Source organism: Bombus impatiens, unplaced genomic scaffold (genome assembly GCF_000188095.3).
Source record: "Bombus impatiens unplaced genomic scaffold, BIMP_2.2 scf_4016, whole genome shotgun sequence".
Classification (NCBI taxonomy): domain Eukaryota; kingdom Metazoa; phylum Arthropoda; class Insecta; order Hymenoptera; family Apidae; genus Bombus; species Bombus impatiens.
This window is the reverse complement of record NT_180435.1, coordinates 491949-518682: the sequence shown is the minus strand read 5'-3', so window position 1 is coordinate 518682 and position 26734 is coordinate 491949. Positions and strand designations below refer to the sequence as shown.

General features: G+C 38.9%; 3 protein-coding genes across 8 annotated transcripts; 1 reads left to right on the top strand and 2 right to left on the bottom strand.

Annotated features, from left to right (window-relative positions):
* Positions 1–208: 208 nt before the first annotated feature.
* Positions 209–8243, bottom strand: LOC100744390 (protein enabled). Of its 2 annotated transcripts, none has more exons than XM_003494835.4 (8): positions 8016–8243; positions 5822–6143; positions 5539–5660; positions 5373–5434; positions 3960–5290; positions 3672–3860; positions 3306–3558; positions 209–3218 (listed from the first exon to the last, which is right to left on the bottom strand). In XM_003494835.4, exons 1-8 carry the CDS (start codon positions 8018–8020, stop codon positions 3190–3192), a joined length of 2313 nt encoding a protein of 770 aa, XP_003494883.1. In that variant the 5' UTR covers positions 8021–8243; the 3' UTR covers positions 209–3189. The 2 variants fall into 2 exon arrangements, with proteins under 2 accessions (XP_003494883.1, XP_012249150.1); XM_012393727.3 differs by lacking the exon at positions 8016–8243 and adding an exon at positions 6254–6479.
* Positions 8244–9047: 804 nt separating this feature from the next.
* LOC100746434 (histone-lysine N-methyltransferase ash1) lies at positions 9048–21807 on the top strand. Of its 5 annotated transcripts, XM_012393726.3 has the most exons (15): positions 9048–9268; positions 10258–10656; positions 10774–10982; positions 11074–11184; positions 11263–14544; positions 14629–14867; positions 14943–15275; positions 15353–15633; positions 15717–16213; positions 16293–16714; positions 16791–17117; positions 17210–17382; positions 17470–17636; positions 17710–17922; positions 18043–21807. In XM_012393726.3, the coding sequence occupies exons 2-15, from the start codon at positions 10485–10487 to the stop codon at positions 18184–18186; spliced, it is 6570 nt and encodes a 2189-aa protein (XP_012249149.1). In that variant the 5' UTR covers positions 9048–9268; positions 10258–10484; the 3' UTR covers positions 18187–21807. The 5 variants fall into 5 exon arrangements, with proteins under 5 accessions (XP_012249149.1, XP_012249148.1, XP_003494899.1 ...); XM_012393725.3 differs by having other exon boundaries at positions 9049–9252; positions 11263–14867; XM_003494851.4 differs by having other exon boundaries at positions 9049–9268; positions 11263–14867.
* On the bottom strand, positions 20787–26683 carry LOC100746555 (heterogeneous nuclear ribonucleoprotein U). The gene is made up of 10 exons (XM_003494852.4): positions 26421–26683; positions 24865–25901; positions 24232–24427; positions 23419–24155; positions 23209–23337; positions 22935–23103; positions 22602–22853; positions 22257–22509; positions 21857–22174; positions 20787–21593 (listed from the first exon to the last, which is right to left on the bottom strand). Exons 1-9 carry the CDS (start codon positions 26548–26550, stop codon positions 21889–21891), a joined length of 3189 nt encoding a protein of 1062 aa, XP_003494900.1. The 5' UTR covers positions 26551–26683; the 3' UTR covers positions 20787–21593; positions 21857–21888.
* Positions 26684–26734: the final 51 nt, after the last annotated feature.

Genomic DNA, 26734 nt, shown 5'->3' with positions numbered 1-26734 from the left:
GTACGTACTCGTGCACGCGGTGACACGTTAACAATCGTTGTTTCGGACAGAAGGAATAATCGGCAGAAACTGCGAGCGCGTTATCGAACTTGATGACGAGGGAGGCAGGTTGATTAGCGAGTAAAATAAAATTTCTTTCTGCTTTTTTCGAACTCTCGTTGCCGTTGCGTCGCACGTAATACATAAAATAGCGTTTCACTCGTTATTCTTTTATATCATACGTGTATTTTCTTGCTGCTGATACATTAATTATAATACACACCGTTTATAATGGCCCTGGACACGGCACAGTCTCGCCGACTCGGCTCGATTCGTCCCGATTCGTCCCGATTCGTCTCGATCCGTCTCGATCCGTCTCGATTCGACCCGATTCGTCGGTGTCGCAAAAACCAACGCGTCGATCCGTTATCGGCATGCTCTCTCTTTTGCGCTTCTTAAATAATTTCAATCGTAACAAACACTCTTTATGCTCGCGCGTTTAATCTTGTCATATTAAAATTATCCATGTATGATATATGTATATATAAATATACATATGTTAAATATAATTATAAATGCATCTAACACTAGTCGCTTTTCTCGTACCCCGTGCAATTTAATTCATTCCCTCGAATCCATCGAACGTTCACCGTTGCCGCGCCCAAAATTTCCCCTTCTCTCTTCCTCTCCCTCTCTCTCTCTCTCTCTCTCTTGTTCTCGCTCCTTTACACGCTACATCGCCATTTGACATTCGCGTGCGCATTCATGGACACACACACGTTCGATACGTACGCGCGCACATACAATGTCACTCATACACGCACACATCCTCATACCTGCTCCACCTGTTGTTTAATCGTTTAAAATTTAGTCTTGCATCTTCGAACGGAAGGCTTCGTCAAATCGTTATTTTTTCCTTTTTTTTTTTTTCTCAAGACAACGCAACGTTGATTGCAAGATCATTAAGTTTACCGTGGAAAGCTTAAAAAGTAGAGTAGAAACGTAAATCATTGAAAAAATATAAAGCCCGATAAGCGTAAAAACCTTGAAAAATTGTACATTTCCATTAGTGGAATGCGATAGACAGAGCGGAATACGTTATTTCAATGTAAAATGCATCAAATGGCAAAGAACGTTGCCGGAATATGTACTTATGTACTTATCGTTACAATAAGAGTATCAGTTTATTCAGTTCAGTCGGCTGTTGCTTAGCGCCGTATCGGTATTATTATAAAATTGATCGTTTCATTTTCTTTTTTCAATTTCACGAACGTTAAAACATCTTGAAAGAATGTTTCACGGTAAATGCGAATGGAATATGTATTGAGATCGACGTACCAGTCTGGAATTACAGTTCCGTGAAAAAATACGTAATACAAAAGAGAAAGGTTGATCGAATAAAATCAGAAGTGAATCACATTCACAGAGAATATTTGTGCGAGAACGTGCGAAACGATGGACAATTATTAATTATCAGTTACATCTCCGAAAGACACGCGTCATATCGAGACATTAGCTTATCCCACGGAATAGTGACAGTGTATCGGTGATTAATACCTTTAATCTTTACTTTCCTTATACGACTAGAAATTGAGATTTAAAATTTAGTTCGATAATACTTAACATTATCGTTGCGCTCTTAATTAGTGCGTTAATTTAGTAAATCGGTTATCACAAATCTGTCTTATGAAACAAAGAAAAAGAAAAAAAGAAGGAAAGAAAGATGTTAGTTAAATGTTAAATGCGATGAGAATCGTCAATGTTTATCACGCGTCATTCGAATTTAGATACGCACATATCGTAGTATGTCCTCATATCGTGTCATATCGCGTCGTACATCGAATGACCGGTGATGTAGCACGTTCGAAAATACATACATAGATATTGCGAGGAATGGATACACGATTATCTTTTCTTCTTTTTCTTCTCACTTCTTTCTCGCGCTTCATTCTTCCTCTCACTTGCACTCTCTTTCTCGCTCGCTCGCGTTCCCCGAACTTTGTTCTGGTTGTATGCAATAAATGCCAATAAGCTGGTGCGAATCAGCGTATACACGGCTATATTATAGATACATAGAATATATATGAACTGCAACGTTAATTTTCTCATTTTCCGTGAGAATCGTACGAGAGACGATAAAAAAATATAAGAACGGAGAGTAGTATACAATATCGATAGCAAACACGATCGCCCTGTCATCACTAAGTCGGTCATTTGTCGAATTTTGAATTTCTTGTAGCGATCAATGATGCGTAAATATAAAATCGATGTAATCGTTTAACGATCGGATCGTGTGGGTGTATTTAGAGAAATCTCGAATCAACCGAGAACTCGTTTATGTGAAGATTGTGTGGCAATCGATCGATGATCGCTTTCATTCTGTTCTACCTGTTTTACGGTACCGAAACATTTTCACTTGGAATGTATCGAGCTGTGCGTTATTAATGAAATCTGTACATGGAAGTAGTGGTGGTATGTACGAAAAAAATCCAAGTAAGATTCAATTTAAGTCGCGTGCATTTTGATAAGAAAATTGGGAGCAAATGTTCAACAAAAAAAAAAAAGAAAAAAAAAAGAAGAAAGAAAGAAAAAGTTGCATGACTATTGCGAAACAATTTAACGCGCGTAAGGTTCTTTCAGCCCCAATTTAAATGCATCTTAGACTAGAGAAATCTCTTTTATAAATTCTTACGTATCTTTAGCTGAGTCGAATTCCGTGATATTTACATAGAAACGCAAGCGTTTACCATTGTGCGTGGGATCAGCTTTTATGTTACGTCACGATAGGTTGCTCGATTTAACTACGAATAATACTTGTCGGAACAAGGAGAACAGCAATCGTCATTAATGAAAGAGAAATTGTACGATACCACCGAAGACTAATACGGATGCAAATGTAGGCGATCCGTGATGTGTGCTGTGCATCGAATTGGTAGAATCAGAATCGATTTTATCCAAAGTTCATGGTTGCTTACTATTCGTCCAGTAAGCAACGAAAGGGTACGGTTCACTTAGAACACTAGATTAGATATAACGTACTTACACACAAACATGTCTGATATACATGGGGTATAACTGCATTCCATTTTCGCGAATACGTAGTAAAAAAAAGTCGTGTACGGTTGTCGATGATCGTTTCGATTGATCTACACAGCGGTAGAATTTTTCATTTCTTCTTCGCTTTAGTTCAAACTGGTCCGCGTCTCATCTTTATCTTCTACTTAGTTCTGCTCTGACAGCTGAAAGTATAAAAAGAGGGGGAAAAAACAATAGAATGCATAAACGATTTTCAAACACATTAACACATTTGATTGAACTATCGTTACCATCTACGATCTCTTGTTTCATCTTTTGGAATTCTTTGCGCACTTCCTTGATGATCTCCGCTTTAAATGCCTCCATTTCTTGAACGGTAAGCACAGCCCCGTCGTTAACGCCGTTTACTTTCAGGAGCGTATCCTCAGAAGCAGAACCAAACCTCTTGCGGACAGATTTCGGTGATTCGGCACCGTTCGAGAATTTATTATTCGACAAACTGTTCTTATCCCATGATTTCTTATCGGGTGAACTTTCGGGTTCCTACGGAAAGGAAAGAAAATAAAAAGAAAAAAAGAAAGACGTGTTGCAAGTTGAAGATTGATAGCAATAAATTTGAACGCAGAAAGAATATTACAATCGAGAAAAAGACCTACTTGCGGTTGTTCGGGTTGTTTCTTCTCAACGGCAGCTCGTCTACGAGCTAGGGTTTTAGCCATTTCGTCCATCATAGAAGCCATTCCACCACCTCCGCCCCTTCCTAGAGTGCCGTAATTCCCGCTGTTTCCAGCACTTCCGCTGCTGCTGGTACTGGAACCACTATTCTCCACGGGTTGCTGCGATGCCTAGAATAACATGGAAACAGTGATGCGAGAAAGAGATAAAAATCAGTAGAGAGAAAGAGAGACGAAAGTTAAAATAAATTCAAGACGAATGATACGAACCTGCTGCTTCTTTTTAAGACGAGTCGCTTGAATTGCAGCAGCCAACGAATTGGAATCCGGCGATGGTTCGCTGGTAGTGACGGAACTTACAGATCCGGTAGAACCAGATGCAGAAAGGGAATTAAGATTGGTAGCAGGTAGATTGACTTTTGGAGCAGGTGGTGGAGGAGGTGGAGGAGGAGCAGGTCCAGCCAGCGGCATCATAGGAGGAGGTTGAGGACCGGCACTGCCAATGGGAGCGTAAATATTAGGATTAACCGGTGGCACATGATGTCCACTGCCGGGGCCGGTACTGCCACTGCCTGCATTGCTTCCGCAGTTACCGCCGCTACCACCGGCACCAGTGCCGGTGCTGCTGTACTGATTCACCGAGTTTGATGGTGTTCCATAAGGATTCGTAGCGGCCGAAACTGCCTGTAGTTGATTGTTACCATACTGTGCCTGTGCCTGAGATACGACACTGTACTGAGACTGGTTCGGCTGGCCAACGTTGACTCCGACGCCTACCCCGTACTGGCCTGTCGTCGCGGTTCCGCTGCTCGCGTACTGACTAATCGAATTACTACTTCCATACTGATTTCCACCAGCACCACCCGTACCACTACTACTTCCACCGCCACCGTATTGGTTTGCTTGTCCCGGTTGTCCGCTAGGATACGCATTGCTAATTTGCCCGTTGTTATTGTAGAAGTTATTTTGATTTCCGGAGGGATACTGACATGGACTTTGCCCGACGACAGCGACGGTCGCGTACTGATTACTATTTGGCGCACCTCCGTACTGGTTTCCTTGAGTACTACCGTAAATCGACTGCGCCTGAGATTGATTCGGTAGATTCGACTGAGATGACGGGGACTGCGCGTATTGGTTCATCATCATTGGGGGTGGTGGTACCGGTGCGTTAAAGTTTATCATTGTCGGTGGACACGGCGGAGCTGCCGCCGCCATAGGAGGCTGAGGCGGTGGTATCGGAGGCGCACCTCCGCTCGACATTTGTCCCGCAGCAGTTCCCATACCGCCGGTAACTTGCATCGATTGCATAACAGTTTGCTGCTGAGGTTGAGGAGCTGGCGGTGCCGACGATGTTCTGTGATGACCGGATTGTGATTGCTGTTGCATTGGCTGCTGTTGCTGTTGTTGCGCTTGATGCTGCTGCTGTTGTTGCTGTTGAGGTGGTTGTGGCGGCGCTGGTGGCTGCGGTTGTTGTTGCACAGATTGTTGAGGCGTTTGCTGTTGTTGTTGTTGCTGCTGCTGCTGCTGTTGCGAAGTAGGTTGTTGTTGTTGCGATGCGAGGGGGCAACTCGGGGAAATTGCGTTTGGACTATTTGTTGCTGTAAAAAACACACGAATTGGAAATGTTTCTCCAATCTCGCGACTTCTATTCGATAATTCACTTATCGCGTTATATCGTACCTTGGCTTTGCTGAGACATTCTGCGTTCCTGAATGATCGCCACATCTTCCCTGGTCATAGTTCTGGCCAACAAATATACGATCAACTCTTTTCTCATTTTCTCGGCAGTAATTTCATTTTCGATATATAGGTGCAAAAAAAAAAAAGAAGCATAGAGAAAACGAACCTGTATCCCATATCTTCGTCATATTGAGCATTAGTCGGTTGCTGTTGCTGAAAGACGGATTGCTGTTGAGTAGCTGAGGCGGGAGCAAGACTTCTCGATATGTTGCTTCCATTGCTCAACACCTACGTTAAATGTCAAACAATTACTAAATAATGTATGTCCTGATCCATGTTGATCGATAGATAAACTAGAAGTAGAAGCGCTACGACTGTGTAGTTTAGCTTTACGTTAGTTGGCGCTTCTTTTCCAATGTGTGTTTCTGTTTCTATCGGTTTAAACTCACATCGAGCGCTTGCAGCATCGCTCTGGCAAATGCGTCGGCGTCGTCCTTACTGGAGAAATTCAGACCGTATACTTGCTTGTTATCTCGCCATTGGTGAAACGTGACTGTCGCCTGATTGTACTTCAGTCCCTTGAGGATCGCGCAGTTGATGACGATCTCGTGATCCTGCAACTTTCTTCCCACCACGCGAAACGTATTGTTCACTTGGTGATGATATAACTGAACTTTGGAGAGTCCTGAAGAACTGCCACTCGGTACCCATTTTTTATTAACGTCGTCATATACCATTACCGACGCACGAGCGGACGATATGCTCACTTCGCTGAAACATAAGGAGAGGCACGTTTTCTTCGTTATATATCTACCTTGGTGGCCTAAAGCGTGTAGCGGTTATTTGCATGAAATAATCGAAATACAGCAAGTAAATGCTACCACGATCGATATTCTTCCGGAAGGATTTGCTGCGGTCGACGAGAATACGAGTATCGCCTCATTGTTTCCTCGTTCGTTGGAATCGCGAGGAATTTTTCCCAATTTTTTCACTCATATGATTATTAACCAAGGAATTACGAGATTTCGCGTACAACGTTACGTTCGGTGTCACTTTCACCGTGCGCGGACCACGTTAAAACAGCACGAGCCGCTCACGAAATGAGAACAGAACGAAACGGAATACTAAAAGATACTGCCACTTCCTTCTTTGCTCAGCGTACGATCAGACTAGCCTGGATTCGAGATAAGAGCCGGAGTAGTATCCGCGATACGCGTAGTTTTCGAGTCTTCCCGTGTCCGTTGTTGTGCGACTCCCTTTATTTTTTCATAAAATAATTGCCAAAGTGTTGCGTGTGATCAAATCAATTCAACGTGTGGTTCAGAAAAACCTGAGGGAACGAAACTCAAAAGAAATGATTTATACGTAGTTGGCTTTAAAAAATCTCTGTCGTAGAAGAGACAACGCTATTCTTTCGTGTTATTTGCGTACAAGTGATAGAACAGAGGTTCGCGTCACTAGCCTCTCGCCGATCATGTTACGGTATAACCCTTTTAAAACCATTCCCTTTTTTACATGCCCTTAAGTCTCTCGTTCTCACTTTCTCCCTTTCTTCCTCCCTCTGTCACTCCTTTAAAACAGCAGATGCTTTCGATTTCTGAATCGAAATCGAAACGTAAATGCAAAATTTGGCGTTATATTAAGAAACATACGTTTAGATATGTATTAGGGCTTAGCCAAGTGCAAAACGCGTCGAACGTGAATCATAATGTGACTCACTGATCGGCGTAAATATGTTATCGAATAAATTCATTCATATCTTTTCCTATAAAGTAGTAAAAACGTGTGCCGAGGTGAATGAATCAGTGTCAGCGGCGATTACAATATCTCAGGCTCAATGTCATTGATATTTACTTTATCGGGAGTCTGTATAAAATATATAGAAAATTCTTTTATAAAGGTTATTTTATAAAGATTTATTAACGATAGAGGAAGAACGTAGAAGATATCGAAAATTTTAGTCCGCAGAAAAAACTGTAAATTATGCGCTTGCGTGTAGCAGATCTCTCGTCTAACATAAACAAATGTGTGCAGCGAAATTTTTCGCCTAACACTAATCCGTCTTGTGTGTGGTAGACACGCGCGTACATGAGTTGGGTTTAGATAAGGGTAACCCGAGGAAGCGTGAATGGTATTCTGCATGGACGTAAAAAGGACAGGTATGAACAAAAGTAGAAAGAAGTTTCGCTTGCGTTTACGATACACAAAGGCGTCGAGACGCAAGATTTGGAAGCACGTCAGAATATCATCCGGCAAGCAAGACTAAAAGCGGATCAACGGATGCGTGAAAAGAATACTCGATTGCTAGCGATACAGCCGGTGAGGGTGAAAGAACTGACACGTTTCGAGATATTCGATAAAAAAATAATCGCGAAGCCCTAGCCGAAATGACTCCCAGTACATATAGATCCTTTTCAAAAAATTTGAACGCCAAAGAGGCATCGATAGACAATGGACACATCAATTACGAATAGTAAGAAGAGATGCCCGAGCTATTAGAGGTATCCGTTGGTAGCCTACAGGATAAACAATCACCAAAGACAAAAAGAAGTTGCGTTTGAACCCATATACCGAACTCGGCTCGATTTTGTGTGACTCGACCCTCTCTCTCACTCGATGCTGTGTCGTATACGTGGAACTTACTTCATGTTTGTTTCACTGGGAAGCGTATGCTATGCCTTCATGCAAGCCGTATTCCTGCTTCTGCACAGTATATCACCGATTCCATGAAAACACGCGAGATTCGGGCAGGATTTGCGGTAGTTCGACATAAATAACGTACGGCACTAACACCACCCCGACACCCTACCTATGCACATCTAGCCAGCCATATTGCCGACTCCAGGCCCATACTCCTACCACCCTTCGTCTCGATGCACACGTTTACCTAGAGGGAATACTCGAATTGCAAGCGTTAGTACGCTCTACCATTTTTACTTTCTCGTTCATTGTCTATCTCTTTTCTTCCCTCTCATTTTCTTTGTCTCGATTATTTTGCTCGCCTCGTTATTTTGTCGTTCACAGAAAAAATTTAAATTCTGGCAATATATGTCGAATCGGTTCGTTCTGTTCGTGTTTCGATTCGATCAACGAGGTGTAGCTATTTATCGTTGTGAGATATAGCCATTTACTTTGACAGTTCGGATGTTGACCAGCGATATGTAGTTGAGATATTACCATATATTATGCAATTTCAAACTCGATTATCGATGTCAGATTATCGATCGAAACAAGATTGAAATTATTTTGCCAGTGATCATCGATTTATCGAGTATTAATATTTATCGATGAATTTAGATATGATCGTAACGATACAACAAATATGTATCGTATATTATCGAATGGTTTGAATCGAGTAGAGCATTCTAGATCGATATTCATTAGGAGAAAATTGTAACTAAAGATGTACGAAATGAAAAAGAAGCATTTGTTAATAATCATGTACAAATAATAAATCTCTCATATGTATATCAAACTCTTATGGACATACATACGCAACGTACATGTGTATATACAGCTTTCACTCAGTGTATTACTAAAAAGGCGCGACTAATAGCCTGTCATTTTAGAACGGAAGCGAGTACATCTTGAAAGACGTAATAATATCGTATCTGTCGTAGATGATTCGAAATGGCTCAAAGTTAGAGTTTCGTATAAACCGCTAGGTGAGACTAATGGCAGCATTGAACATCAGATGGCGCGGCAATTTGAGTTCTACTTGAATACACGGGAGTTTCCACGGGCCCTGTCGCCGACGCACCTGGCGCATCGACCGAGAAACAGAAACAGCTGTCTGTTCGAAGCAACTTGGAAAATATCGTCCGTTAATCGTCGATCCAGAACCTTGTGGATCTTCGTCGCGCTGTTTGTGGAATGCGAAGTAACGAAGTCTCAGGGTATTGTGCCTGTCATCAAACGCGTACTAGCTTGCCCCTTGCTTCACCACTCTTTACCGCTTTAGGCGGTCGCTGCGATGATAACGTGCCTGCCTTTTATTTTTCCGATTTCTACGATCCGGAACGTTTCTATCCCCCTTTTCCTCTCTCTCCCTCTCGCTCTTTCCCTGTCCCCACTTGCTCATTCTCGCGCTCTCTCTCCTCCCTGCTCTTCTCTGTCTCTCCCACGAGTCCTCCGTCTCCCTGTCTCTCATTCTCCCTCTCTCCTATTCGGAGTTCTTCTCGGGATCTGTGTGTGCTTCGTCAACGATGTAAACAGACTGATATTTTTTGGAGAAAATCTTCACGTTTCTGCTCCGATTTACCTTTCTGTGCGATTGTCGGTTAGTGTTGTTGCTCCAAACGCGATGGTGTCTGCGCGAATGTGACGCACCTATAGGCGAAATACGCGCGTATCAACAAGCAGCGTTTCTTCGATGACAGTGTCGTTGATCGGTTACGATTCCTAGGATAACAGTTGGACCTATCGGGAGAAAGGTATACGCACTTTTTCGGTCGCCTCGATTACTTCACCGATACTCGTTCCTTCTACGAGGTTATAGATAAGAATTCTCCCGCGCTACGGGACACGGCTGTGAAAGACGTGAAACATCGGGTCAGGATTGGAATTAAGTGACCTTAAAGTGTGAAGATAGCGATTTTAACGAATGGTTTGAATCTTTTTCAATTGCGATGTCGATTTGTGCAAGAAGAAACTGAAAGAAGATTTCAAAAGAATCATCTCTGCCTCCACTGTGTCATAATATCATTGACAATACTCCATAGCCTTTTTTTTGTGTTTCATTTTCTCCATCCTGGTACTTTGTATGTCTTTCCCTCGTTTCTTTCAGCGTGCTAATTAGTTGTCTAACAATTTACTGTTCTTCCTACTTCGACTATACCCAATAATTGATTTTGTTTGAAACAATAAGTCGCATTTGTTTTTACAGTGATACCAGTACGAGCAAATCATAACCCTATGCAGTTGGCGAACGATGAGGGAGTTGTTGGTAGAAACTGGCAAATAAACATGGAAGCTCCATTCAAATATCTAATAGTTCTGTATTAAGCATATTAGGGACATGCTTTACACGATCAGGAAGGAACTGAATGAAGGAACAAAATTATAAGGAATGATATTCTTTTTGAGTCTATTGGATGTTAGATAAGCTAAAAAATGTCTGGTGATTCAGGATGGAATGCTGTAATTCACCATCCGTCAGAATTAGAATTACAGAATTGGAATTGGGAAGAAAACGATGGGGAGCAAGAAAGGGAGCTCCCTTCGACTGTTGATATGGATGCCATAAAGGGTGGCGGTAGCTGGGACCCGACTACTGAACCTAATGGTATTGATATGTTACATTAACAAATTATGTAACTATTTTTTGATAGGCATTTACATCACCATTTGACTGCATAGTTGAATAGAATTCTAAGAATTTTATATTTTTTGTGAACGTCAGGAACAGATTCAGTTGATTCCGAAGAAGACTCAGATTCCGACGACGAAAGTTCTGGCGGTACCGAAGGCAGTTGTTCTTATTCGGATTCGAATTCGGATTCGGACGACGAGAGTAGCGGTGACGAGGAGGAAGATACCGGATCCAATTCGGATTGCACGTCGGAACATAGCGAGCAAACATTTTCCATTCAAAAAACGAATTTCGAACCGGTATGCACAGTAGAATTTTATAATTTCTCTTAATACTGCAAGTTTAAGTACAGCGATGAAACGAATGATGAAATTTGTAATTACGTTACAGGGAGCGCTTAAATTGAAAATCAGTATGAAAGGTCCAAAAAAAGAGGATTTGGAAAAAGAAAAAAATAGGAGAAGCGTACCGAAGAAGGTTAAGTCAAATCGTGGAGGAAAGGTAATTTAATGTCGATTTTTTAAAATTTGAGTTGAGTCTTCCTTTAGTGCAGATATACTTTATCTCTGTTCTGTTTAGTCATCTGAGTGCAGTAGCGACGATTCTGACTCGTCTGAGAGTCATTTAACCTCGCAACATACGCAGCAACAACAACAACAGACTCAACAGTCTCAACAGCAACAACAGCCACAGCAGCATCCGCCGCTTCAGGAAATCAATCAAGAAGATTTAGCGGCTATTTTACCGGATCAAGAGCACGAGGACGCTCCGTTTGATGGATTTGAAGATTCAGAGAGCGGTCGGTTAGTATCGAAAGCTATCGAGCGGATGTCGCTCGGCGCAGATTCAGATACGAGCGAAAACGGTGATCAGAACCCTGTACCTGTGTATAGTTCCACTTTATTGCAACAGTTTGTTGAAAAAACGGCTCTGTTATCAGAACCGAGGAAAAGGCGGAGCAAGTTAGGAAAAAAATTGAACGATTCGGAGTATCCTTGCGTTTCGAACGTTTCTCCGGATTCGGGGATTCAGTCTGTAGATAACAGTCCCTTACATTTGGCAATTAGTCCTGTGAGTCCTCCAGCACCGACACAATCCCCGGTGCAACCTGTTGTCACAAAGCCAGCGGTAAACGTAGATCGTGTTTTATATCCACCTAAACGAAAACCTGGTAGGCCGGCGAAAACAGTTTCCACGCAGCCCCGTGGCCCAGGTAGGCCAAGATTGAAACCAGAAATCGTAGAAAAAATAGAGAAGATAGAAAAAACAGAGAAAACTGCGAAAAACGAGAGGGTCGAAAAGAAAGAGCCTGCTCCGCAACCGGCAAAAGTCACGAAGGAAGAGCCTTCTAAAAGAGGAAAAACGAAGTCGGTGCCACAGAAAACAGTTGCGTCTCGGGCGGATAAAGACGGAGAGAACGATACGGTTAAGAAATTAAAGGACAAACCAGCTTGTCAAAAGAAACGGACATACAACATTTCCAAACAGTGTACGCAAGCAAAGATAAGTGGAAAAAGGAACAACACCAGTTCCCCAGCGCGTGTCAAGTGCCTAAGTAGAGCTGTTACGAATAAGTACGGGAGAGAAGGAGTTCAATGCAACGGTGGAACGTATAAGAAAATGGGGAAAGACAAGCCTGGTCCAGGAAACAAGACAACTCCGTTACGACGACAGAAACAATCGGTTTGCGAGCGAGTTTCGAGCGACAGAAAGGTAATCAACTCGAAGAAAAGAACCCTCAAGGAAAATAGAAGCAGTACAGTCCCCTTGGCTAAGCGACAGGCGTCGTTAAAGAAAAACGCAGCGCCGGTTACGCGACGTGTATTGAAAGAAAATAAAAGTACTAAAAAAGCAGGTGCTGGGTTTGAAACGAATGGCGTTGGTGTCCAAACTTTAATATCTTTGCCCGTTGGCGAGGTATTAAAGTCGGAAAAAGTTGAGAATGTAACAAACAAATGTGACAAGGCGACGCAGCCTATACACAATCATTGTCACAAACATCATCATCACAAGCATCGCAGACGATTGTTGTTACCGCCTAAGAATCCTATACGTATCCATCCGTGTCTCATAGAAGAGTTAGAAAAATTGATCGAAGAATTTTCTAGATCGTGCAGCTTAGGTAGGAATAACTCAAATTCTGGATATTCCGAATTACCGCAAATTTTTCGCGTAAAGAAATTAACGAAAAAGAGGAAAGGGGGTGATGTTACCACAAACGATGATCAGAAATTAAAGAGGCGCCTCAAGAAGGAAAAGATACTGTCAGGGACGGATTCGAAGAACAGTATGAATGCAAATGCAAACTCGAATCCAAATGAACAAAGGTTACCATTAAAAAAGAGACATTATCACGTGTCCAGTCCTCACAGTTCACAAAGTTCGAACGCAAGTGGCACTGACGTGGCTGTTAACGAAGCGAATTCTACCGAAAGTCACATCGAAGAGGCAATCGAAGCTACGATAACGAGATACGGAGGTAGCTCTGCGTTCTCCTTTCAAGAAGATTCCGTACCTGTTACTCCTAAGAAAAGACATAGGGATACCGAAGCTGGAAGTCCTGATAAATCGAGCGCAGCGTGTTCCGATTTGTTGGAAGAGAAACCCTTGAGTCAGATAGAAGTACAACCGCGACGTAAAAAAAAGATCGTCAAAGATCTTCGTGTGACAGTTACAAAATTACCTGTTGAGAGTCATGCCGCTTTGGAAAAAGCTGAAAAAATAGACAAATCTGAGAAAGCTGATAGCAAAGCCGAGAAATCCGAGAAATCCTCGAGCGATTCTAGAAGTTTGAAAAGTCGCGCGGAGAAAGGCAGTAAAAGTGAAAAGGTAGTTTTAGAGAAATTAATAAAAAGCGATAAAAATCAGGCGGATAAGATCGAGAAAAGAGATATTTCGCCAGATCATGTTCGCTTGGAAAAGAATATAAAGATCGATGCAGTGGATTTTAATGCGACGGAGAGCTTTGACGAGAATGAAACTGCGAACGAAGTTAAACCGTCACAAAATAGTCTCAATCCGAATGTTCCAAATCCCATGAATTCCACTGCTGTATTGGTTTTGGCCAAGAAGAAAATGAGACGTCGTAAAGCTATAAATCGTACAGGTTTTCCAACGTTGAAGAAAAAGAAGAAAAGATCCTTGAATGCAAATGAGTCGGATCCGTCAAAAACCGCGGTTTTAACTAACGAAGATGCCACTTCGGAGGCCGGTGCTGATGGTGAGAATTCAACGAAAGAAGGAATCGAAGATTCGGTAGTGGACAGCAAGACAAGCGTGTTAAACAACACTGAGATACAAGATGTATTTACCGAAGAGCTTTCTACTAAGCACAGTAACAACAGTAACAACAGCGTCGTGCAAAGTCGAGTTCAATCGAAAGCTAATTCGAATGGAAATCAGGAAGAGACGAATTCACCAAAGTCAGAGACGAATGGTCAAGTTCGTCCTGATGAACTTTCTGAACCTCGATCCGGCCAATTGAGAGTTCGCAAGGATCTTGTAGAGACAGATAGCGACAATGCATTGAACAAGTTATGTCCTGTTAAGTTTGAAAAGATCCAAGACACGAGGTCGTACGACGAAAACGCTCCCTTAGAAGAGTCCCTCGAAAGATTCACCGCGAATCAACGCGTTGCTGAATTAAACGAAGATAATGTAAAGAAGCTCGAACGCGCGAGCTCTCAAACGAACATCAAAACGGAACATACAAGCTCTTTCAACGGTAACCAAAAGAAGCGACGAGGTTCTTCGAGTCCCTGCAATTTGACTCCTAGAAATCTGAAAAGATTACGTAGTTCTGGTTATGATACGGAGAACGACATCCTGCCTAATAGCGACATTCTTAACGACGATCACGAAGTGGGAAAGCACTCGAGCTCGACGCATACGAGAAAGAAACAATCCCGGTGGAAGAAACGTTACTTACAGGGAGGCATTTTACAGGAGTACGGCAAAGATTTTGAAGGGAAAACGCGTGGTAGCATCGAGAATAATAGTGGGAGAAATAAGGTCGTATGCGAAACCAACGAGTCTGCATCTGCCGCTTTGTTATCCGCGACGTATCATTGTGGCAAGCTTTTACGACAAAGGAAAATGCCGTTTCAATTACCATATGATTTATGGTGGTTACATACGCAATCTAGGCTACCTGGTAGAGAATCGGTTCCATCATGGAATTACAAGTAAGCATACAGCGTGCGTTATCGAATATGCGCTATCGTTTTATAAAATTATTCAACTATTTTGACTTTTTATAGGAAAATTCGTACTAATGTGTACTACGACGTCAAACCTACTACGCTTTACGAAGCGCAAGCTTGCGAGTGCAAACCGGAAAGCGGCTGCGGAGATGACTGTATCAATCGCATGGTCTTTAGCGAATGTTCTCCGCAGCTTTGTCCCTGTGGCGAAAAGTGTGAAAATCAAAAGATACAGAAGCACGAATGGGCACCGGGTTTACAAAAATTCATGACGGAGGATAAAGGTTGGGGCGTGAGGACTCAGCAGTCTATCAAGTCTGGTGTCTTTATCCTCGAATATGTTGGGGAAGTGGTGTCTGAAAGAGAATTCAAATCAAGAATGGCGACCAGGTATATTAAGGCCATGTACAAGGGTTTTGCGTAAATATAGCATCCAAATTCATTTTCTTTCGCTTATTGTGCAACAGGTATGCCAATGATACGCATCACTATTGCCTGCATCTCGATGGAGGCTTGGTAATCGATGGTCATCGTATGGGGGGTGATGGAAGGTTCGTAAATCATTCTTGCGAACCGAATTGCGAGATGCAAAAATGGAGCGTCCATGGTCTTCCGCGTATGGCGCTGTTCGCTTCTAGAGACATTAAACCAGGGGAAGAGTTGACGTATGATTATAATTTTGCACTTTTTAATCCATCCGAGGGACAGGAATGCAGATGCGGCAGTAGTGCTTGCAGAGGAGTGATTGGTAATGGCGCAACCTTTCTTATTATAATCTTTCTTTTTCTATATAATAAATTTATTTATTGCATTTTTATCCTGTTTTCATAGGAGGAAAGAGCCAAAGGGTTTCGAAAAGTATTACTTCCATTCCGTCGCAATTGGAGCCCACAGAGAGGCGGTCAGTCGGAAGACCGAGAAAAAATGTACGAAAATCTAATACAGTGCAGTCTGTTAACTCGAAAGGCATCTGTAAATCTCGAAAAGTGGGCGATTCTAATCTGATTCATGCACCTGTGCTAAAACCTATGTCCCATCAGCAACGGTGCTTTGCTCAGCAACATCATTGTTTCCTGTTGAGAAATTTAGAAAAAGTCAGACGAGTTAAATTGTTGGTAAATCAAGTACAAATGCAAAATGGTAAAGTAAAATGCGGTAACGCGACAGCAATAAAAGAAAAGAGTTCAGGTGATGCTAAGATTCAATCTGATGCATTTTTCTCGCAATTAACTGCTCTGACTAATACAAATACACGTACTGTGCGAACTCGACGACTAGCTCAAGCTCAAGATGATCCAGAAGTGCATAAAACTGCAAAATTGGCTAAGGTAAGGCAAATTTACGATCTTTCTATTGATAATTTATTAACTTGTTATATTTGTTCATTTATAATTAATTAACCTTCAGGTGTTAAAAGATTTATATAGTATCGTGGCGACTGCGAAAGATGAGAATGGACAATTATTATGTACACCATTTATCACATTACCTTCAAAGAGAAAGTTGCCCGACTATTATGAAAAAATATCAGATCCTATAGATTTGACAACAATCGATCAGTGTATTGGTACAGGTCACTATAAAACTGCGGAACATTTTGATCATGATATGATTAAACTTTTTGACAACAATGTAAGGTTTTTCGGGAGAACCTCAGAGATGGGTATTGCCGCAGCTAGACTTAGAAAATTATACTTAGGAAGCAAACCCGATTTCGTAGATGCGATAACAGAAGCAACAGGTTGTCCTCCATCTCAAAGCTTTCTACCTCCCCGTGGTTCAACTGCGGGCGAAGAAGACGTTATCAGGTGTATTTGTGGCCTGCATAGGTATGCGTGAATTGCAATTTCTATCATAGATTGGTTGTTGTTGGAACTACTTGTAAATGTTACTTCATGATCATAGGGATGAAGGCTTGATGATTCAATGCGAACGCTGTCTCGTATGGCAACATTGCGATTGCGTTAAAGCTGATACGAGCATAGAATCTTATTTGTGCGAGAGGTGTCATCCACGTCCCGTGGATTTAGAAATTCCACTAGAGGGTGATGAGGAAGAAGAGGGCAAGAAACACTATGTTACTTTGATGCGCGGTGATTTACAACTTAGACAGGGCGACACCGTTTACGTGTTGAGAGATACTCCTGAAAAGCATACGTACAAAACCATTCAAAAACCGGATTATGAGCAAATGGACATCTTTAGAATCGAGAGACTTTGGAAAAACGCGGAGTAAGTAACTTCGCATGCATCAATTTATTAGAAGTTTTCATGAAAATTGTATACTTTGTGTTATTGATATTCAATCGTTTCTCATTCAACAGAGGCGAAAGATTTGTATTTGGCCATCACTATTTGAGGCCACACGAAACGTATCACGAACCAACTAGAAAGTTCTATGAGAATGAAGTTGTATGCGCGCCACTTTACGAAGCCGTTCCATGCGATTTGGTTGCTGAGCGCTGTTGGGTTCTTGATCCTCACACGTACTGTAAAGGTAGTGATTCTCATTCTCTTTTTATTTAATCATACGGTAGATACTCTTAAAAATATCTCACTTATCCCTACCTCTTTCTTAATAAAGGACGGCCAGTTGGTTCTACTCCAGAACATACTTATGTTTGCGAGTATCGCGTCGATCGTGCTGCACGATTATTTACAAAAGTTGCAAGAGCTAGGCACCAAGTTTGTACAAAACCGTATGCATTTGAAACGTTCCCACAACGCATTAAGCACTATCGTACATATTTGGTAAGTATCGAATTACTACTAATGAAGAAAGTGGTGAGAATGGACACTACAGTTTTTCGTAAATTATGTACAGCCTCACAGTCTCGAAGGAATCCAAGTTGGAGGTAAAATGAATAAAGAGAAAAAGAAAGTTAATAATCAAGATGTCGATACTAATCACAAATCTGAATCGAGTGAAAATACAAAAACACACGTGAAGGATCAACAAAAATCTTCTACGAGTAAGGGTAGACGAAGATCGAACGAGATTTTACCCATTGTTACACCTGCTACGTTATGTGCCCAGGTAATCATCGGAATATTATCAATCGATATTGCATTCAATGGTGCCATAACTTTTGGTAATTCAATTCTCATATTTTGCTATTAATATTATCCTAACGTGTGTTACATTAATTATCTTTAGAGAGAAGAGCAAAGAAGAAGATTGAACAACATTTTAATCGGTCTATTACAAAAAATGCCGAATAAAAAGGATCCTTTGGATTTGTCGTTTTTATTAGAAAGAAACAGACGAAATCGTAAAAGGCCAGGTGGACTAAATCCGTGACATTGGATTATACATGATCGATAATAAGGCATTATCTATACGCATATATGTGTTGTGTGTGTATGATAGCCACACATAGGCAGATGCGCGCGCGCACATATAAGTATCGCATAGGTAATATATGCCACTGCTAATTTCTATCGCAGTCAAATCTGTAATCAAAGTGATTCACACCGATCGATCCTTTCATTTCGCTATACGTAATCGATGTCATCTAAACCGTTTTATAAGAAAAGCGGTAAACAACGCGTTTCCTTCTTCTTACACTATGACCCGTCCATTCGTATAATTTAATCTTAATCACGAAGGCTACTCCTATCGAAGAACATCGTATCGATTGAGATCGTTTTATATGTTGTTTTTACATGTTTTGAACTATAGAAAATTGTCTATAGTCTTTTGGCATCGTTTTCGTATTTTAGACTACCTTCTTCGCTTACGCTGGAAGTTAGTACGTAGTACGTATCGAGATTAAAATGAGACATTTGATAAAATCGGACAGAACGTTGAGGAAATAATAATGTTCGACACTCTTTCTTTCTTTTGGAATATTCCAAATTTAAAGTTTCTAAAATGTTCAATATCATAGGGGTGTAATGTGTTAATCAACTCAAGTCAAAAACTCCCGTACGTGGAACAACGTATCTCTCATATTGAATCTAACGAGAGTTATTATTTCTAATATAATTCTAATATAATTAGGATTACGAAATTGTATAAAAGTAATTTGTAAATTTCTTTCATAGTGGATATATTTAAGTGTACAAATTATACATTACTCGGGATTGAGGAAAATGACAACAGCACACGTAAAAAAACTGTGGAATAAGAAAAAATCGAATACATGCGCGAGGCTTTATTGCACAAATGTATGATTATATTTTTCATAGTCCCAGTGTTATTTGAATTAAGTGTAATATATACGTTTTTAAATTAATAGATAAAACTTTACTAACATATATATAAATAAATATATATATATATAAATATTTAATTTATTAATTATCGCGATGGAATATAGCTAGTTGTTGCTATGACGACGAATATACGCAGGATTTCGTATTTATTGTTACATTATACAGTTAGTAAATTCATATTATTAAAGATATTTAATACATATGTATAAGTCTCATTTATATATCATATGTTTCTACGTTTTTGCACAGTATCCGAGACATTTTTATTGAATGAAAATGATATTACAATGTCCCATTCTGTTTTTCGATGTAAGTTGGAAGTGTACCAACATAGTATAGTCACACCACAAAAATCACCATGTAATAGATCTTTTATAGCATGACAAGAGGGGGGGGGGTGCCTATCTTTATACTAATTATAAGTAGAAATTAGTGAATTGAGAGTAGAATTTTAAATTTGAATTTATTCTTTTAAAAAATATTATGAATGATTTTTATGAGTGTTGAATTTTGTAATGTTAATTTACTTTATACAAAATGAATGTAAAACTTTTATCTCTTATGCAAAAACGATATTTATAGTACAATGAATGTCTCGAATAAAAGGGTATTATTTTTTCTTTTTTCTCTTTTTTTCGACAATAAATCATAAAATGTTGATATTACTTTCAAATTTAAGTTATTTTAACGAATTATAAAGATTTATCTATATGAGAGGCAGCAAAACAATTAGAAGAGCTTACGGTTTACCGGTAACCTTGCACGATGAAATATCTGCGCAATTACACGAAATACGTTACAAATGTCGTTAGACAAACGATATCGCGTATATGTAAATCACTTTAATTAATTTAAATCCATATTTGTAGATTAACAAAGTCAACATGATAGATTATGTTGACCATTATATTAAGCGTGCGTGAAGACTGATTTACTGTTACAGGATATTTCTAGCAGGTAATTGCGCTGATTAAATCTGGGTTGTAAATAATTTAAATTCTAAATAAATAGAAGATATTTTTTATTTTTACGAATAAGTTTGTACACTTTCGTCAACAAGTAAATACTTCGATTAAGAATAAATTCTTCGAAATTATTCTTATTCGACCGTATAAGAAAAAAAATTTTGTTCATTGACTTACGATTTAATGTTATTACATGTTATCGTTTGATCTTGATCGACTTTTAGCCGTATGGTAGTGTGCGATGACGGAGCTTCCTCGTACTTTCAACTTTCATTCTTGAAAACTATCATAATTGTTGAATGTTCGATGAGCACCTTGATTCGAAATCTCGCAAACTGTACAAAGTATTTTAGAAAAAGGAGGTACAAAGACAATCATCCTGTAACTACGAGAAAGCGGTTTTTCAGTACGATTGAAATAACGAGCATAAACTAAAACGAGTACTATTGCTTTATTCTTCAGTTTGTTGCAACAAGAGAAAATATAACAAAACGAAGAAAAGATAGAATGGGGATGGGGGGAAGAGAAAAAAAGAAATAAGGGGAATTAATGAATAAAATGAAAGACATTGGTGATAATGACAAAACGAAGGAACAGGAGGAAGTACGTCGGGTAACAATCGCATATCCTTGATTATAGAGTAACGTTGCAAAACATAACATTCAATTCTCGAAAACATAATCTGGTGATATTATCAGTTCAATAAAATGCGCGTACATATAAATCAAATTCAATAATAATTTATTCGTGACACGATATTTTTCTTTTTTGTACAATGTCATTAGTATAGAAAGATAAGACAAAATCATATACAATATCACTCTCGTGTTTTGTCGAGAACAAATATCTTTTTTTTTATTACATGGTATTTTAACTATCAATATATAAACAGACTTCCAGTAAACGTTCGGTGTAATACGTTTGAAAATCTGTACATATTTACACGTATTTGTTTTGAGAGCGATTATTCATTGCAAGTATTTTAATCTTAATGCTAATTGTATAATGTACCCATATATGACATTCTTCCTCTTGATCGATTTTTCGTTTAAAAGATGTTACAAGATGTTATTTATACGTTACCCCCTTTTTGATTTGAAATTATTTAAGAACTACGTATTTAGTACGAATACGTTTTCTTCATTAGGTGCCTTTTTCCCAATGATCAATCTCCAATCGCAATTATGTAATATTATAATTCGTTTAATAATTGCCTTCTGCAACGCAAAATAATTCCATGTGGTGCATGTGTAACGGTGCCTTCACTCGATAAAATCTAAATTGTTGCTCGAGTTATAAAAACGCGGTAGATAACTTTGGAATTCGTACATTGCAAAATATACGAACAAAAATTGTGAATATATTGTCGTGGAAAAATTTGTCCATCTATTTATGTGTAATCAGTACCGATGTTCGATGGTATCGATGACACTAGAATTTGAAGTTTTCATTTATTTCTCGCCAATTTGGAGAATAAGTCCCATTGTGGAATCATTAGATAAAGCAGTTGTGCTTTTCATTCAGCCTGGAAAAAGAAATAACACGCTGTCGTATGGGAAATATCATTTGTGCTAGCAATAACAGGATAACAGAATGAATGATAGAAATGATGAAAATAGATTATACAACAGAACTTGTATCAATCACACTCATTTTTTCGATGCAGCAGAATATAAATCAAAGTTATGAAATACGATTGTCCTCTACTTTCACTTCATTTCTAACTAGCTTTTTTACGAGTTGCACGTTTATTTAACAAAATAAAACAAGGATATTTGTGTATCTTACTATTCCACTCTTGTGACATATATCCTAGTAGATTATTGTTTGTTTGCAGTCTGCCCGCTACTTGTCGTAGTTTGTCCGCTCTGTTGCTGCTGGCCCCAATACTGATTATAATACTGCTGATTCCAACTATTCCAATTTCCGTTACCATAACCTTGTTGATTATAATTGCTTTGACTGTAGGATCCTTGTCCATAGCTTTTCCAGTTACCCCATGGTTGCGATCCCCAATTATTTTGTTGGCCCCAACCTTCTTGAGATTGACCACTTGGCCAGTTGCCTTGTTGACTCCACACGGATTGTTGCGAAACTTGATAATTCCTTATTGAGAAAATCGATAATTATGAGAAAATTCAATAAAAAAATTTATAGGAAATACTGAAAGAATAGAAAATATAATTACCCTATTGGAGCTCTTGACCGGGCACCTTGACGAGAACCTAAAGCTCGGCCTCTGTCGTTTCCTCCTCTTCTATCAACAGTACCACCTCTTCTACTCATTCCTCGGTGTACAAGTGGGATAGGTACTCCCCTTCTTCTTCGTGGCATTGGGGGTCCGTAACCACTGCCGTGTCGTATGTGGCCACCTCCTCTTTGTGGTCTATCTCTCCATCCCACATTACCTCGCCAAAGAGGATTACGATTCCTGTCGGAATCTAAAAACATTTATTTTTTTTTTAAACAGACTTGGTATTTTTATATTTCTTTGAAAATTTTTATTAATTTTAATATTTTTTGTAAGTCTTACAATTGCTTCGTCTGTCACGATAATCTCGATTGTCCCTGTTATCACGATTACTTCTTATATCACTTCGATTTTCATGAATGTTTTCTGACCTCGAATCTATGCGTGCCCGTTTACTTCTTTGTTGCTCGCCATATCCTGCATCTTTTCCCTCTTTATTATAGGTTTCTATAAGTTTTTCACCATCTTCTCGATTAAGTTCGACCCAATCAACAGCATCGAAAGATTCGCCAACAACGGGAGCTCTAAAACTCGCTGAAAGAATCAACGCGTATATACTAGTATATATCTTATTATAAACGTAAGTGAAGTAAAAATCACAATGTCAAAATCAACCTTTCATCTCCAAAAGCATAGAATCAGAAATCTCTTTACTATCTATTGGTTTATGTTTGACAGTTCGTGACTTAAATTCGTCTTCCGATGGAACTACAACTACTGCCTTTCTTTGATATCCACAGAAATTCTTCATTTTACGTCGTTGTACCGAAGGATACACATTTGTCTGTATTCCATTTCATAAAATATATGTCACGTTAAATTGTATTTTACTATTTTGATATAACAAAAAAAGAAAAGAGACAAAATCTTCGGAAGCTTAAATACATACCTGATCTAATATATAATTACGTCTTCTACTAGAAGCCATTTCCGTCAGTCTGTCTAATGCGTCGGTACATTTATCGATAAGTATTCTCCATTCTTCGTTATACCCTTCTTTATACGATAATCCGGGATCCTTAAAAGATATTAGTTATCAAATTATCTAATATTATACACGCATATTCAATGATAATACTGCAATGTTTACAATACGTACCTTCATTTTATTAATTAGACTACTGAGTCCTAAGATATTGTACATCTTTTGAGGATGTTCAGCCGCGTATTGTGTTGCCCAGGTAGATTTCCCACAAGCAGGTAATCCGCACATCATTATTACTTCACATTCGTCTTTCTTCTCTGGCCTACGCGGACCAGGAGTTTTATATTGAGATTCCACATTTCCAATTGAAACGTAATCTTGTAAAATTGCTTCTGTCCATGGTGTTTCTTGGCCAAAGTTGCAAGCGAAACTACAATTTTTACTCAAAATATGCGGAAACAATGGTTTGTCATTGAGTTCTTCTTTTGAGATATGAAATGCTACGCCTTGATCTTTTCCATTGACTGTATAAGACATAATAACATTTTCGGATGTTGCATCCAAATAACAACCGATTATGTCGTCTTTTCCAAATTCAAGCCCATAATCTTCGTATTGATTATCTGCCAATTTTTTACCAGTGCTGCTATATCCAAAACTAAATTTTTCTTCACCAAGTTGCATTGAAGTATAAGGAGTGGACCAACCAATTCTGAGTACATGTGGATGCTCTTCGTTTCCTGAATTAATAGTACAGTGTTCCACTATTTTTGTTTCATAGTAAACCTTCCCACAAAGAAAACCATAGGATGCTCTTGCTCCAGCCCACATATGTGAAAATCCGTCGTTATGCATAGGTGTAGCAGTAAAATATCCATCCTTATCAATAACCAAATTTAAATCTGAGTCATCTGAAAATTGTTGATAATAATTAAACATTTGTTTTATATGATTCAATCAGTTACTTTCATTTAGTTTTCAACATACACCAGGATAGTATTAAAGCAGAATCATCGATTTCTGGTTCATTCTCAATGAGAACAGGAGCCGGTGACTCGTGTCGATCTTCTATAGGGCTAGGAGATCTTTTCCGCTTCCTATCCAGAACAATATCGTTTGTATCTTGTTCTTTGATATCTACATCAGCATCTTCTTCGTGTCTAACGTCTGACATTTCTATATCCTTTCCATATAAACGAAAATAAGTCAATGATTAAAAATAATATTTCTTGCAGGTACAGTAAGCCTTATGTGTAATAAAATATAGAGGAGGTAATAACTTTTTGAAAACATTGGCGATTTCAAACGATTATCAACGAACATTTTCTATTCTTCTATACCAAATGTAATTTTCAAACACATAAAATTTTCAAACATTAAAGTATAAACGTAAATTTATACGTCTCCGATATTTTAAGAAGCTCTTAACTGCAATCCTCTACATTTTGTAATGAGATACCGGATTATACCGGATAAAGTTTATAGCAGATAAAGCCAATAAATGTTGCAAAAATGTGAAAGAGAGATTTTAAATGCTGCTAGAAAAAAATCAAAGTAAATTTAAAATAAAAGCATGAGTAATATGCATATTATAATTAGAAATTAATATATAAAATATACCTCTTCATCTTGCTTTTTCTCGATGCTAATGTCCATCTCTTTGTCGCTAGTAGACAAGATGTCTTTATCTTCTAGTAACTTCTCCTCTTTTAATTCATCATTTTCATTGATATCTATGTCTTGATCTTCTTCAAGTAACTCATTTATTTGTTGTTCTGGGTCAGGAATGTCAGTAGCTTTAGTATCATTAACAGATTCTACAACATGATCATTATCTACAGATTCTATATTTTCATCCTTTATTTCATTATCTTCTTTTTTTATATCATCTATATCATTGCATGTATCATAAATTATAGTTGATTTCTCATTTTCTTGTACTTTTGAAACAATATTCTCACTTTCTTTTATATGTGTGTTTTCTACTGCTTCTAGGTTTGATTTGGTCACTGTTGGTCCTTGTTTTAGATCTGTTTCATTTTTATTATCTAATGATTCCATTGGTGTTGGAACATCAACATCGCTATACTCAACATTTTGTGATTTCACGGGAGATGCTTGCGATATACTTGTGTTTTTTTCTTTCTCACTGCTTTCTATAACATCTGTATCCTTTATATCATCTTCTTTTACAACTTCCATAGAATTAGCATCTTTATTTTCTATACTTGAAAATAAATCTTTTGTTTCTTCTTGTTCATCCTTTTTAGGTGATAAAGGCTTTTCTTCTTGAACAGAAGCCTCTATTTGTACAGATTCTTCCTGCATAGACATTTCTTCTTGCGTAGCACTTTCATCCGGCATAGTTTCCTCTTGCATAGCAGATTCAGATACTGTTGGTGATGGTTCACGAGACATGTCATTCTGATCCGCTTTCTTTGGAGATGTCCTCCGCCTGCTAGAGTATGGAATTCTAGTAGTCCTCCTAGAGGATTTTTTTGTAGAATCTTCCTTTGGCGTCATCACAGATGCTGTTTTTGACAATCTACTAGACTTTTTTGGTGTCTGTGGTATTTTTGTCGATTCATCACTTTTTTCTTGAACAGCATCATCTTGTGTGTCTTCTGCACTGATATTTGCTTTTCCTTGATTTACTTCTACAATTTAAAAGTATTTACGTTGCATTAACTCGCAAAAGAATAGAGAATATTCAAAAATATAATACTCTTAAAAAAATGCAACATTTATACTAAAATATTTATTTAAATAACGGGTACTGCGTATTTACACTCTAATTGTAGATATGAATAGAAAAAGTAACGGCATAAAATTTTGCTAACTAAAACCTACGAGATGTAGTGGCGTCGCGAGCACAATTCACACGTAAACAGAAGAAAGGCGCGCATAGTTCGCGCCTACTCAACATTGGAAATGCCGATAACAAATTCTTTACGATTATTGATCATTTTTAATAACGATAAACAGGTTATCGTCTTCCATTCTAAGATAATTTAACGGAAAAAGTTAATAATACATGTTAGACGACTTATTATTGGCTCGTTTGAATGTTTGTCAACATTGAAATACACGAATACCTTGGTCATCGGACGAAGAGTATCATACTTAAGGAAATTTGGAGCATTGTAAGATTAGAGAATAAAAATATAGTGACTTACGGTTTGCATTTTCCTCTTCTATCGCCTTACGAAGTCTCTCAACAAGCACTGACTTGACGCCTTTCGTATCGAGTCCACGCTTTGAGAGTTCTGTCCTTAATTCGACCACTTTTAACTTTTCCGGATCCATCGCGTGTTATATTTCACGGTTCTTGTCAATGCACGCACTTTTATTCAGCAGAAAATCTTATGAAAAGGCCATACACGCGCCAGTGACCCGCGTTAAATATACAATATGGCGATACATCTGCAAACAACGCGTTACGTGTTGTAAATGGATTTTATTGGTCAATGTGGCATTTATTTGAACTAAC

Bases quoted from the DNA above. Each gene is read 5' to 3' on its own strand.
- LOC100744390 (XM_012393727.3), bottom strand. From the start codon at position 6,315: ATGAGGCGATACTCGTATTCTCGTCGACCGCAGCAAATCCTTCCGGAA. The intron at 5,435-5,538 runs GTTCGTTTTCTC...TTTGTTGGCCAG, and splicing joins GACGAAGATATGGGATACAG to AACTATGACCAGGGAAGATG. The intron at 5,291-5,372 runs GTACGATATAAC...TGTTTTTTACAG, and splicing joins AATGTCTCAGCAAAGCCAAG to CAACAAATAGTCCAAACGCA.
- LOC100746434 (XM_012393725.3), top strand. From the start codon at position 10,485: ATGTCTGGTGATTCAGGATGGAATGCTGTAATTCACCATCCGTCAGAA. The intron at 10,983-11,073 runs GTATGCACAGTA...ATTACGTTACAG, and splicing joins AAAAAACGAATTTCGAACCG to GGAGCGCTTAAATTGAAAAT. The intron at 11,185-11,262 runs GTAATTTAATGT...TGTTCTGTTTAG, and splicing joins AGTCAAATCGTGGAGGAAAG to TCATCTGAGTGCAGTAGCGA.
- LOC100746555 (XM_003494852.4), bottom strand. From the start codon at position 26,550: ATGGATCCGGAAAAGTTAAAAGTGGTCGAATTAAGGACAGAACTCTCA. The intron at 24,428-24,864 runs GTATATTTTATA...TTATATGGAAAG, and splicing joins AGAAAAAGCAAGATGAAGAG to GATATAGAAATGTCAGACGT. The intron at 23,338-23,418 runs GTACGTATTGTA...ATATCTTTTAAG, and splicing joins GTCTAATTAATAAAATGAAG to GATCCCGGATTATCGTATAA.